The following is an 11,478-nucleotide window of genomic DNA, read 5'->3' on the forward strand; positions in this document are numbered from 1 at the left end:
ACCCACAGCTCCATCAGGCAGGAGGTTGGGGTGGCAGTCAAGAAAATCATTCACCACCCACTTTATAATGACAACAGCCTCGACTACGACATCGCCCTCATGAAGCTGCGAGTGCCCCTCAACTTCTCAGGTAAGAAGATGCTCTCGTGGTGCTGTTGTGTCCTTCTCATCCCACAATGAAAAGCTGCCCCAAATCAGCCCCTTCTGACCCTGCCCCTTCAGAGCAGCTCTTGCAGGACACCCAGCCTGGCACTGGGAAGGTCAGAGCACTCTGAGCTGGGAGTCACTGGGGAGAAGGCTGTGGGAGTCCCCAGAGCTCCTGGACCAGGAGCCTTTCCCATCACTGAGCCAGGCTGAGGGTTCTGCAGGCTGGAGCTGTCCCACTGCCCTGGCACTCACCCTGTCTCCTGGGCAGATGCCATCCGTGCTGTGTGCCTGCCACCCTCCCACCAGGACCTCCTCCAGGGCACCCAGTGCTGGGTCTCTGGCTGGGGATACACCACACCTGACCAAGGTGAGCTCCTACCCTGTCCCACTGCTCACTCCTGCCTGGAGGCTTTTCCCCTGCTTCCCACTGCCCCATCCAACTGCTTCTATTCCACCTGTGATCCTCCAAATGCTCTCCTCACCTCCATCCCACCCCTGCTCCAGCAGCCTGCACCCCACATCTGGAGCTCCAGTGGCCTGGGCATACCTGATCCCATATAGGGACCTTATCTTTCCATCTCTGACTTCCCAGCTGGTGCCCATGGAGCTCCAGTGGCCTGGGCATACCTAATCCCATATAGGGACCTTATCTCTCCATCTCTGACTTCCCAGCTGGTGCCCTGGTCTCTCCTCTCATCCCCTGCACACCTTGCTCTGCCCTGCTCTCCCTCTCATCCCCTGCACACCTTGCTCTGCCCTGCTCTCCCTCTCATCCCCTGCACACCTTGCTCTGCCCTGCTCTCCCTCTCATCCCCTGCACACCTTGCTCTGCCCTGCTCTCCCTCTCATCCCCTGCACACCTTGCTCTGCCCTGCTCTCCCTCTCATCCCCTGCACACCTTGCTCTGCCCTGCTCTCCCTCTCATCCCCTGCACACCTTGCTCTGCCCTGCTCTCCCTCTCATCCCCTGCACACCTTGCTCTGCCCTGCTCTCCCTCTCATCCCCTGCACACCTTGCTCTGCCCTGCTCTCCCCTCTCTCCCCCCAGCGCAGGTGACAGTGACGCTGAAGGAAGCTCTGGTGCCTCTGATCGGCAGCAGGAGGTGTAACAGCTCGTGCATGTATGCAGGAGAGATCACTGCCAGGATGCTCTGTGCTGGCTACCTGCAGGGCCAGGTGGATGCCTGCCAGGTACCAGGGGGGCAAGGTGCGAGGTGCTGGGGGTGTGCAGGGACTCGCCTTCAGCTTCTTGTGTGGCTGAGGGAGAAACCAAACTCAGGAGATCCTGGGTGAGGCGCTGGCACAGGTTGCTCAGAGCAGCTGTGGCTGCTCCATCCCAGGTTGGATGGGGCTTGGAGCAGCCTGGGCTGGTGGGAGGTGTCCCTGCCCTTGGCAAGGGGTGGGACTGGCTGATCTCTAAGGTTCTAATCCAAGCCAGTCTGTGATCTGTGAGTCTATGACCTGCCTGAACTCCCTCCCTGCTGCCTGTGGGGCAGAGCTGCTCCCTGAGCCCTGGCTCTGCCTCCCAGGGGGACAGTGGAGGTCCCCTGGTCTGCCAGGATGAGTCCACGTGGCGCTTGGTGGGGATTGTGAGCTGGGGCCAGGGCTGTGCTGAGCCCAACCACCCTGGGGTCTACACCAACGTGGCTCAGCTGCTGCCCTGGATCTACCAGGTCACTGAGGTAAGCCAAAGTGCATGTCCAGCCTGACCTTCCTTAGACAAATCCCAATCCAGCACCCTATGGAGCTGTTCCCATCACTGCCCTTGTCCCCTGAGCCCCTGGGACAATGGTACTGATTCTTTTTTTGTTTTCCTATTCATCTATTTTATTAGAACTACTAGGAATCAGGCAAGGAGATACTTCAGAGAGCAACACTTTGCCTCTTCCAGGTAGTAAGTGGAGAATGGTCCAGGACTGATTCATCCTGTGTCACTGTAACCTGACCAGAACCCCCAGATAACATCAGAAAACGTGTTCAGTATAAATAGTTTATTAAAGAAAATAGCAAATTACATTTCTGTGAATAATCAACATGGGAGAAGTGGGTTTTGGGTTGCTGTGTGTGAAGGGACAAGAGATCCCACGAGCTCAAATGTTCTGGGAACACTCTCAGCCTGTAGACAAATCACTTGAGGGAAGAGAAGAAGCAGTTTTAAAGTGTCAGTTGCATTTTGCTTCAGCTCTCCCTTCCTTGCTGCACTCCCAGGGGCTGACTCGGTCTAACTGCCCATGGGACTGGACTTGCCCCTCCTCACACCAAATCCAGGACAGAAGGTTCTGCAAGGACTTGAGTGACACCTGAAGCCTCAGACCCTGCACAAATGCTTGGAAATGGGAACACGAGTGGCACAGAAGTGCAAGTGAAAAGGATACACCAGGAGAGAACAGATTAAAACATCAACCTCTGGGACTGAACCTTCTGTCAGCACCACTTGGCAGGAAGAACTTTGCTCTATGTGTGAATGGTCTGTGAGGTTTCCAATTAAAAGAGATGCACATTTCCTCAGGTCCCAAGTGTAGCCTCTTTTGTGACCCAACAGACATTGCCAGGAGTGCACATTTCATTCCCTTTTCGTATCCATTTCCTTTTCTCTCACTGCTCTTAAAGGACACAAAATCTAACACCAGAAGGACACCAGAGCTACCTGGCACAGCCAACACAAACATAAAGGAGCTGAACTGGTTTCTGCAGTTGGGAAAGTGAGATGGAAAAATTCTAAATCAATGTTAAGGTATTTTCCAGGAGAAACAGAATTTTTGCTACTTGTGCAAAACCTCCTTACTTGCTCAACAGCTCACTCAGCACAGGATCTCCCTTCCCCACAGTCCCTCTAAACTGTCAGGCTCTTTGAGGCCTGTTCCTCAGGGAAACCTGAGTGGGAAGGAGCAAAGTTTGGCACTTGAGCGTTCCTGCAAGGGCATCCAAAGCTCCCAGAGCCTGTGGGGTTCATGTGTGGTTGGCAGGGCCAAAAGAGGTAAGACAGAGGGGCCACAGGCCCTGATGGAGAACTGCATAGATGAGGTTCACTACTGAGAACTAATCCCTCTCCAGGCCCCTGGGCCTGTTTGAGCTGAGGTTGCACAGCTCCTCACCTGGAGGAGTGTGGCAGCACTGCCTGTGCTCACAGACATGCTGGATCCAAGGCTTGATTTCCCCGTGCTGAGCTGCACAGGAGGACGAAATCCTAGAGAATGGGACTTAGCAAACATCACCAAAAGCTTCTCTTCTTCCCCAGGACCACAGAGCCACCAGCTCAGGAGGAGAATCTGGTTTGGGCAGAGCTGCCCTGGGGAGCATGGCAGGAGGTGGAATTTTCAAGCCCAAGTTCATCTGCCTGTTAGTGTCTGTGTGTTCCCACCTGGGATTGTCTGATCCCAGACTCCCAGGCATCCTCAGCCCCACAGAGCTGGGAAACAATCCTTCTCCCCCAGCCAAGCCTCCAGGCAGCACCTACCCAATTCTAATGCTTTTTATAGCTGTACAAATAAGAGAGGTCAAATCAGAAAGTGTTTGGAAGTCTGAGTTGGCTCTTGCTTTGTCACAAGGTGCAGAGTGGTGTAAACATGGAGTTATTTGATCTTGGCCAGTGCTGCTGCTCTCCTCTCTGTGTTCTGGAACAGGGCTCGGATCAGGCTCCTCACTTCAGCTGCTGAGAACTCAGCTGCCAGGGGCCCCTTCCCATCTGCCCACCTGCAGGGAGAGAGAGAGAGAGAGCTGTGCTCACCCACACTGCCCACATGGCACAAACAAGGCCCCAAGGACCTGTCACAGTGCTCACCCCTCCAGGCAGGTGCGTGCCCCTGAGTGAGGCCCTGCTGGTGTCACACACTTCCCAGCTCCCTGCTGCTGGAGCCAAGTGGAAATGGAGAAAGGAGAACACCTACTGATCTACTATTTCTTGCAGGTTTGCTTGCAAGATGATCATCAGCTCCTTGAACATCATCCACTTCTGCACATAGATTGGAACCTCCTCTTGGTATTTCTTATTTTGGTCTTCTTCAAGGAGGGGAGTGAAGACTTGGGGTCCTTCCTCCACCATGATCCTGCAGAGTGAGTACAGCCTGTCTGCATCTTCTGCAGAGATGTCCTGGAACCAAACAAACATCACCAGGGTGAGTGAACAGCTGTGAGATTTGGGTCTGTAGTGCCAAGGGAAGGGAACAATTAGCACTGGGAACATCTCTGTGAAAGTGTTCCCCTGAAACCTGATCTTGGGATGACCACCTGGAGGTCACCAATGCCACCCATGCCTGGCAGGCCCACCCCAGCAGGTACCTCCAGGGCAGCAATCCTGGTGACAATCTCTGTCAGGGCTGTGTTCAGTAAGGTCCCCATGGCCTTGCAGTACACGTTCACTGGAAGGACATCCTGCCACACCTTGCCCAGTCTCTTCAGCTGATGCAACACCTGCAAGGTAAGAGCTGTGTGTCACCTGCATGTTATCAAACAGAACACTGGGAAAGGCACCGGGTGCTAAGGTAAGTACATGTGGCCCCAAATCAGGCTGAAAGAAGCAAAAGGCAGTAAAATAGACAGTAAAAGACACAGCCCAGGGCACAAAAGAACCCAACCTCAACATCATGTCAGAAAAGAGTTGCTTTAACAGTTCACTCTGGTGAAACTGTGCAGAGCTCTCAGGGCTGAGAGCACACACTGCACCTTCCCCAGGACACCCACACAGACAAAGGGATGTTTGGTTTTGGTGCCTTCCTTACCTGCCTTATGGCTTTGTTTGCTGCCTGGAAATTCTCCTCATCATCCATGTTAGAGAAATTCCTGGCACTGGAGAGTCTCTCCAGGATTTCTCCCTTCTGCACTCGCATCTGGGCCAGGAAACACTCCATCCCTTCAGGAGAACAGAGAAGCAATGAAGTCATTACTAAATTTGCTGTGCCTGTTTAAGACTGTGAGTGCTAAATAATGAACTTGCTACATGTTATTTTTAAAGGAATTTCCAGTCTCTAATTAGTGTCCCAGAGCAAATTTAACCAGGCCAATTACTTAGTAAGCTCCTGTACAGCTTGTGTGGCTCCAGCACTGCTGAAAAAAGATCTGAGCAGAACTGACTGTGGATGACTCTTGGTAGCTCAGACTTAGCTCAGAATTTGCTTCCATAGAATAAGCTAAAGAAATCATCATAGGACTGAGCAGCAGATCTCAAAACAGCTGAATGCAGCATCTTGGTGGATAATGAACTGCTTTTGGAGCTATGCTGTGTGTCAAAGAGCCAATGCTTGAGAAAATGTCCAAAGGATAACCACTCACTGCTCGAGGCAGCAGCTACACCGACATCAAACCCCTCAGCTACAGCTGCCAGGAGTCATTTCCATGCCACCCCTTAAGAGCTGAGGCCTGAGGGGTCTTACCCAGCCTCCTGAAGCCAGGCACCATGTCCACGAAGGTGGCTGTGCCGTTGCACACGATGTGGGTCATGCGGTAGTGGAACTGGTGGCCCAGGGTGAGCAGGTGGTGAGCGATGTACATGCAGTTGTTGTGGTGAATTGCTGCCAGCTGGGGGAACTTCTGCAGGCTCTCCCTGCCCAGGGAGAGAGCAGGAACAAAGGTGTTTATTTAGACCTTGCTCTGTTAAAAAAACACCTCAGAGAAACTCATGGTTTGTGTGAGATGCTGTAAGTAACCAGCTGTGGGCAGTGCCTAGTACAGACATCAGCTGGAATAAGATCATTTCACCTCTCACATCCCTCCAGAAAAGGAGTCTGAAATGGCACTGAGTCATCTGAACCTCGTGTTGTACACAGTGTTTCTAGCAATGCACTTTCAAACAGGACTACACTTTGTTATAGCCAAGTTATGGTGAGGTAAAGCTTTTTCAGGCACACCCCAGTGTTCTCTGACAGAATTCTGTGCTCTCTCTTGCAGGAAAAACATCATGAAAACTATGCATCAGACTCGGTGTCAAAGTTAGATGGATGGAAACAAACACCACTATGTAAGAGCTTCAACCACCCCCCTGATCACAAGACTGACAGCTCAGAAACTCTCAAGCACTCTGAGCAGACTGAGAGTAGTAGATTTTGCTGCTGGAGGAAGCTGTTCCAATAGCATTATTCCCTCTCCAAACAGGCCCCAGGACACACACAGAGACAAACTCACTTGTGGTATGTTGGCACCACATCATAGAAGAGCTGGAAGATGTTCCTGACGGAGTAGAAGAGCTGTACACAGCTGCAAGGCAAACAAGGTTTGTGTTAGCTTCTCCCTGGAATCAATGTCCTGTTCACAGGTGACCCTCAGCCTTCCCCAAACAAGGTTTTATTAGCAGTGAGGCACTGGCACAAAGAGTGGATTGTCAGGAGCAATGACAGGGATGTCAACACTCTGGAAAACTCACAAAGGCTGAGGGGACCTTGGAGGTTCAGTGTGGAAAAGCTTCAGTTCACCTGGCAGAGGGAGAGCTCTGAGAGCTCAGGAACAAAGGGCACAGTGTCCCTTCCCCACCAGGTGTACACAAGCACTCAGCCCCCTCTGTGCCACTGCAGGGCAATTACCTGGGCAACCCTCCTGCTCCAGGGCTGTGGGCCCTGCTGTTTGAACTAGACTTTATGCAGGTCCTCAAAACATTTGTTTGTTGCCAGCTGCAAAGCTGCAGCTCTCTGCTTTCACCAGCAGCAGGAACTCTGCCCACAGAGGGTGCCAGCACTTACCATCTGGGGTGGGAGAGAGGTGGGTTTGGTTCTTCTAAAAGCTGAGAGCTAAGCTGGGTAAAGCAGTGAACACCTCAGCAGGATTTCTGCCACGGACTGTGCTGTGCACAGGGAGGTGCTCACTGTGGCCACACTGCTTTAACAGCTACACCCAAGCCAGAGTAGCTGAATGTTCCCTGAAACCTAAGTCCAAAATGCTGTTTAACCCTCTGCAGGGAGCAGAGTGTGCAGCTGTACCAGTCTCCTGCACAACCCCAGGGGTTCATCCTCCAGCCAAAACAGAATCACTTCAGTGACTGATTCTAAGTATATTCCACTCTTTTAAAGTTTGAATCCATCACCAGCTGCTTGGTGCTGCTCGAGGCAATAGGTGAGTGACTGAAAAGTAATTCCTACCACTGGTCCATGCTGGCTGTGGCCTCTGACAGTGTCTGGTAAGCCAGTTCCATCAGCTGCTCCACGGATGAGCTGATACGACAGGTTGGCAGGGAGAAGGTGTGCTGGCTCAGTCTGCCCTCACTCCCCAGGTTCACTGTGCCACTGTGCAGCAGGTTGGGAGGTTTTTGCACCGTTAAGTGATCTCCTGCCTTGGGATCAGGGAGCTTTGGTAGGGTGACACAGGAGTCAGGTGTGATCTAGGGGAAAACAAGAGACACAATATAGTTCAGAGGCCATGGAAAGGAGATTGTGTAAGGCTACAAAGCATTGAGTGACAGACAGTTAAGACTCCAGATAAACACAAGCACTATTAGAAAAGTTTAGACCTTGTTTGCAAGATCCCCAAAGAATCAAGAGGATTCAGTGCAGACAAAGAAAAGGACTTGACTCTTCTAGGCAATCCTTCCCCAGCAGCTCTTTCTCCAGACAGAAAAGCTGTGCACTGCACCACCAGTCACCTTTACAGTGTTGTGGATTTCTGAGGTCATCAAGTTTCTGGCTGCCACAACCACATCCTGACACTTCTTGTTAGCAAAGTGGGAGTTGACGTTCCGAGCGTATTTCAGCAAGTCGGTGCTGTCTCCCTTCAAGAACTGCATCTTCTTCAGGGCCTTTTCAAACTCCTCTGTGGATTTAATCACCTGAGAAGAGCAGACATGTATTCTACATTACTGCAGCCTCCTAAAATCCAAGAACCAAATTAATCCTGGGCACAAACTTCCACTCAGTTGAGAGCAAGGGATGGAACTCGGCGTCGGAGGGCACTAACCAAACGTCCTCAGACTGCACTGCCTGGGGCTCTCTGCCCAAATTGCCCATCTGGAATGGCCTGAAAGACTTTTTGAGACCCACCTCTATATACTGCTCCAGTTTGCTGCTGTTGGTTGGGATGGAGTTGACCAGGCAGTTCTGAATGAGGCAGTCTGACAGCTCCGCCCAGATGAGATCCCCCAGCAGCTCTGCCAGTGTGACTCTGCCATCCCTCCTGCCCTCCTCGGGCTGCTCCAGAGGCACATCTGCAGCCAAGACAACAAAAAAGGACTTTAAGACACCTGTTTCCTGGCCCAGACCCTTCACCAGTTCAGGAGTCTCTCCTCCTTCATTTTCCTTACACACAGGACTGATTATCAGCAGACATTCTGGCGACTTCTGCTCCAATTACACAAAAAATATTAATCCCAAATGAGAGAAACCACCTACTTGGAAGATATTTGTGGAGAAGTTCAAAAACAAGCCTGATCTTGTCAAAAACCTTCACAGGAGAGGACTGATCCAAGGTAGGCTTCTCAGATTTAAATTTCAGGATGAAAACGTCTGGCTGCTCCTCGGTGAGTGGCTGCAGAGATGGGTATGAAATCAGAGGCTTGAGGATGTACTTCAGCAACAACTGGCCTGAGGGAAGGAAAAAACAGATGTTTTCCAGCAGCACAAGGCAGGCAGGTTGCTCCAGTGAGGTCCAACCTGACTGTTTTGGATGTAGAGACTCTGCATGAACTAGAAGAACACTCTTGAGCAGCTGCATCAGGAACAGCCGATGAGGTAAAACTCTTTAAGCATCAAACTACGAAACCACATAGCCACAAACTAAAAGTATGCTGAATTGTCAGGAAAGGATGAAGAATTCCAGGTAAATATAGGACAAGTAATTTCCTATTACTAAGAACAGCTTCAGTGGGAAACACACACCAGAAGAGAAAAGTTTTCTCCGCTGTCCTGCTGGAGTGACCTGGACCCCAATATCCATCCTACCCCCAGTGTGAACTCCTGCCCACCCAGGCTGCTGGAGCTGAGGTGATGTGGGGTGTCTTACCAAAGCTTCTGAGCTTGGAGTGCAGCTCTCCCAGCACAGCAAAGGCCTGCAGCAGGGCAGAGACAGCGGGGCCTGCAGCCTCCTCCTCCGGCGGCAGCACCGTGTGCAGGTGCAGCTCTGAGTGCAGCACAGCCTCCAGGCTGCTGCTCTCTGCAAAGAGAACCACCTCATCACAGCCTGCACGAGGAGCTGCTGCACTCCTCAGGTGGCAGCAAAGCAAGACTCTCCCATCTCCCTCCCCCCCCAGATAAAATGCTCATTAAACCACCTCAGTCCAACAGTTTTACTGTAGCTCCCACCGGTGCCTGAAAACAGAACTTTCAAGCAGTGGAACAAACTGTGAGCACCTTTGGAAGGAGGAAGCTTCCACACAATCAGCTTCTGCCACTCTTCCCCCAGATGGTAGAGTATGTTCTGTGTCTGCACTGTGAGCTCTGTGCCCAGTGCCTTCAGAATCTTCAGCTCGAAGCCCTTGCGCGATTCCAGCACCTTCAGGCTGCTCCGTGCCTGGGACAGAGACAACACACACGGGGTGAGAGGGGTCCCTGCTAATGGAAACCACCCTGGGGGTTTATTCCGAGCACTGAACAACATTGCCATGTGCTGAAGAGGTCATTCCTACCTTTTCCAGCTGCTGAGCTGCTACAACATACTTCTTTTCCAGCAGGGCAGTGTTGTATTCCTTAATAGCTGTATCAAACTGCAACAAACACATTCAGCCCTCATCATACTACAGTTTTTAAGCAACAGCTCAAGACAGGGGAGTGAGTTGTTCAGAAAAGAAGCACAGAATAGTGTCTCAGACTGAAGAACAGAGGGGATGATGACCTGAAGCTGCCCCCAGGTCCCTTCCTCACCTCCTGCAGCTTCTTCAGGACACTGAGCACCAGAGTGTCTCGCTCCAGCTGCTGCTTCAACTCAGTAAACTCAGCAACAGCAACATTCAGATCTCGCTGGACCTGAAACAACAACACTTTCAGTCCACTGACAGCAACTGTTATCAGGTACATTTCCTCTTAGACATGAGGTTAGAAGTGTTTCTGTTAGTTGAACAATTTGGTGATGGGTTTTACTCCTTATAAAAGCATTAGGAACTGGTGTTTTCTTTTAACAGATTAGACTTACAGAATGGTTACGGCTGGCAGGGACCTTAAAGATCCTCCACTTCCTAATGATTACAGGTTTTTAAAGACAGTGAAAGGAAATTTAGTCTTAAAAGAGTCAGAAGGATTTCAGAGTTCCTTTAGCACAGACATGTCAAAGACAAGAATGGTTGAACTGCGCCAGAAATTAACTCTCAATAATCTGCAGATGTTGGGAAATCAGAGGCAAAACCCAGAGTGTGGCTGTGCACTCCAACCTGCAGGAGCTGCTCACATTCCCCTTACAATTTCAGAGGCTGTGCACAGGTATAGTTTGGGTCCTGTTGTGCCTGAGCCCATGTGGGACCAGCACTCAGAGGGTCAGTGTCTGTGTCACACCCTCTGACACACTGACAGGGCTGGTTCTTCTCTCTGAAGGACACTGACATACTTTCCCACTCACAACAGAGAGACAATCCCTTAATGACAGCTCTTACTCCCTGCTGCCACACACACCTGTGCCTTAATGACAGCTCTTTGCTTACTCCCTGCTGCCACACACACCTGTGCTGCATGGGGCACATCCAGGCATTCCTTGGAGGTGATATCACCCAGAGTTCTTAGATCACAGCATCACACCATATCCTGAGCTGGGAGGGATCATCGTTCCCACTCTTGTCCCTGCACAGGACACCCCAAATTCCAACCATGTGCCTGAGAGCATTGTCCAAACACTCCTGGAGCTCTGGCAGGCTGGGACCTCCTCCCTCAGTCCCCTCACAACACACCAGGATGGGGTGAGGGACACAGATTTGGGATGGAACAGAGTGGAATCTCCCACTGCCCCCAGGCCTCACCTCATTCTCGATCCCAGCCTTGAGCAGGTCGATGTTGGTGCTCAGCCTCTCCACCTGCAACACCAGGTCCTCTGCACTCTGCATGCTGGGCAGGAACTCACTGTACTTCTTGTTGATCATGGTGCACACTTCTCCCTGAGGACAGAGGACACAGGGACACCATCACCTGGAGCAGTGGTAAGAGACTCCTCCAGGGCTGGTGACCCAGGGCTGAGCACCCCGATATGAACCAGGGCTGGGGACCTTGATCTGAACCAGTGGTGGAGGATCCCAGTCTGACCCAGGGCTGTGCATCCCAACATGAATCAGGGCTGGGGCACCCTCGTTCAAACCAGAGCTGGTCTGATCCAGGGCTGGGCACCTCTAACTGACTCAGGGCTCAGCATCTTTGTCCAAACCAGGGCTGGGCACCCCGATCTGATCCAGGACTGTGCCCCCGGATCCAAACCAGGGCTGAGCACCCCGACCTGACTCAGG

The 11,478-nt window shown here is 51.8% G+C and overlaps 2 protein-coding genes across 2 annotated transcripts in view; one reads left to right on the plus strand and one right to left on the minus strand.

Moving 5' to 3' along the window:
* The window catches only part of TMPRSS5 (transmembrane protease, serine 5), a 4,362-nt gene extending 1,180 nt beyond the window's left edge, over window positions 1-3,182 (plus strand). The window contains exons 5-9 of the mRNA XM_009076102.1: window positions 6-130; window positions 416-514; window positions 1,195-1,337; window positions 1,676-1,828; window positions 3,015-3,182. Of these exons, the coding sequence (XP_009074350.1) occupies window positions 6-130; window positions 416-514; window positions 1,195-1,337; window positions 1,676-1,828; window positions 3,015-3,182 (688 nt within the window). The remainder of the gene's footprint in view (window positions 1-5; window positions 131-415; window positions 515-1,194; window positions 1,338-1,675; window positions 1,829-3,014) is intronic.
* Window positions 3,183-3,718: 536 nt separating this feature from the next.
* Window positions 3,719-11,136, minus strand: ZW10 (zw10 kinetochore protein; the record flags this gene model as incomplete). Its single annotated transcript, XM_009076103.1, has 15 exons — window positions 3,719-3,839; window positions 4,034-4,236; window positions 4,425-4,556; window positions 4,865-4,995; window positions 5,516-5,685; window positions 6,264-6,335; window positions 7,211-7,449; window positions 7,711-7,893; window positions 8,105-8,268; window positions 8,453-8,644; window positions 9,063-9,212; window positions 9,410-9,569; window positions 9,685-9,762; window positions 9,920-10,021; window positions 11,002-11,136. Coding segments are annotated over 15 exons (2,232 nt in total), but the record flags the coding sequence as incomplete, so codon positions are not given.
* Window positions 11,137-11,478: the final 342 nt, after the last annotated feature.

The sequence above is a fragment of the Acanthisitta chloris genome, unplaced genomic scaffold (assembly GCF_000695815.1).
Source record: "Acanthisitta chloris isolate BGI_N310 unplaced genomic scaffold, ASM69581v1 scaffold4686, whole genome shotgun sequence".
NCBI lineage: Eukaryota > Metazoa > Chordata > Aves > Passeriformes > Acanthisittidae > Acanthisitta > Acanthisitta chloris.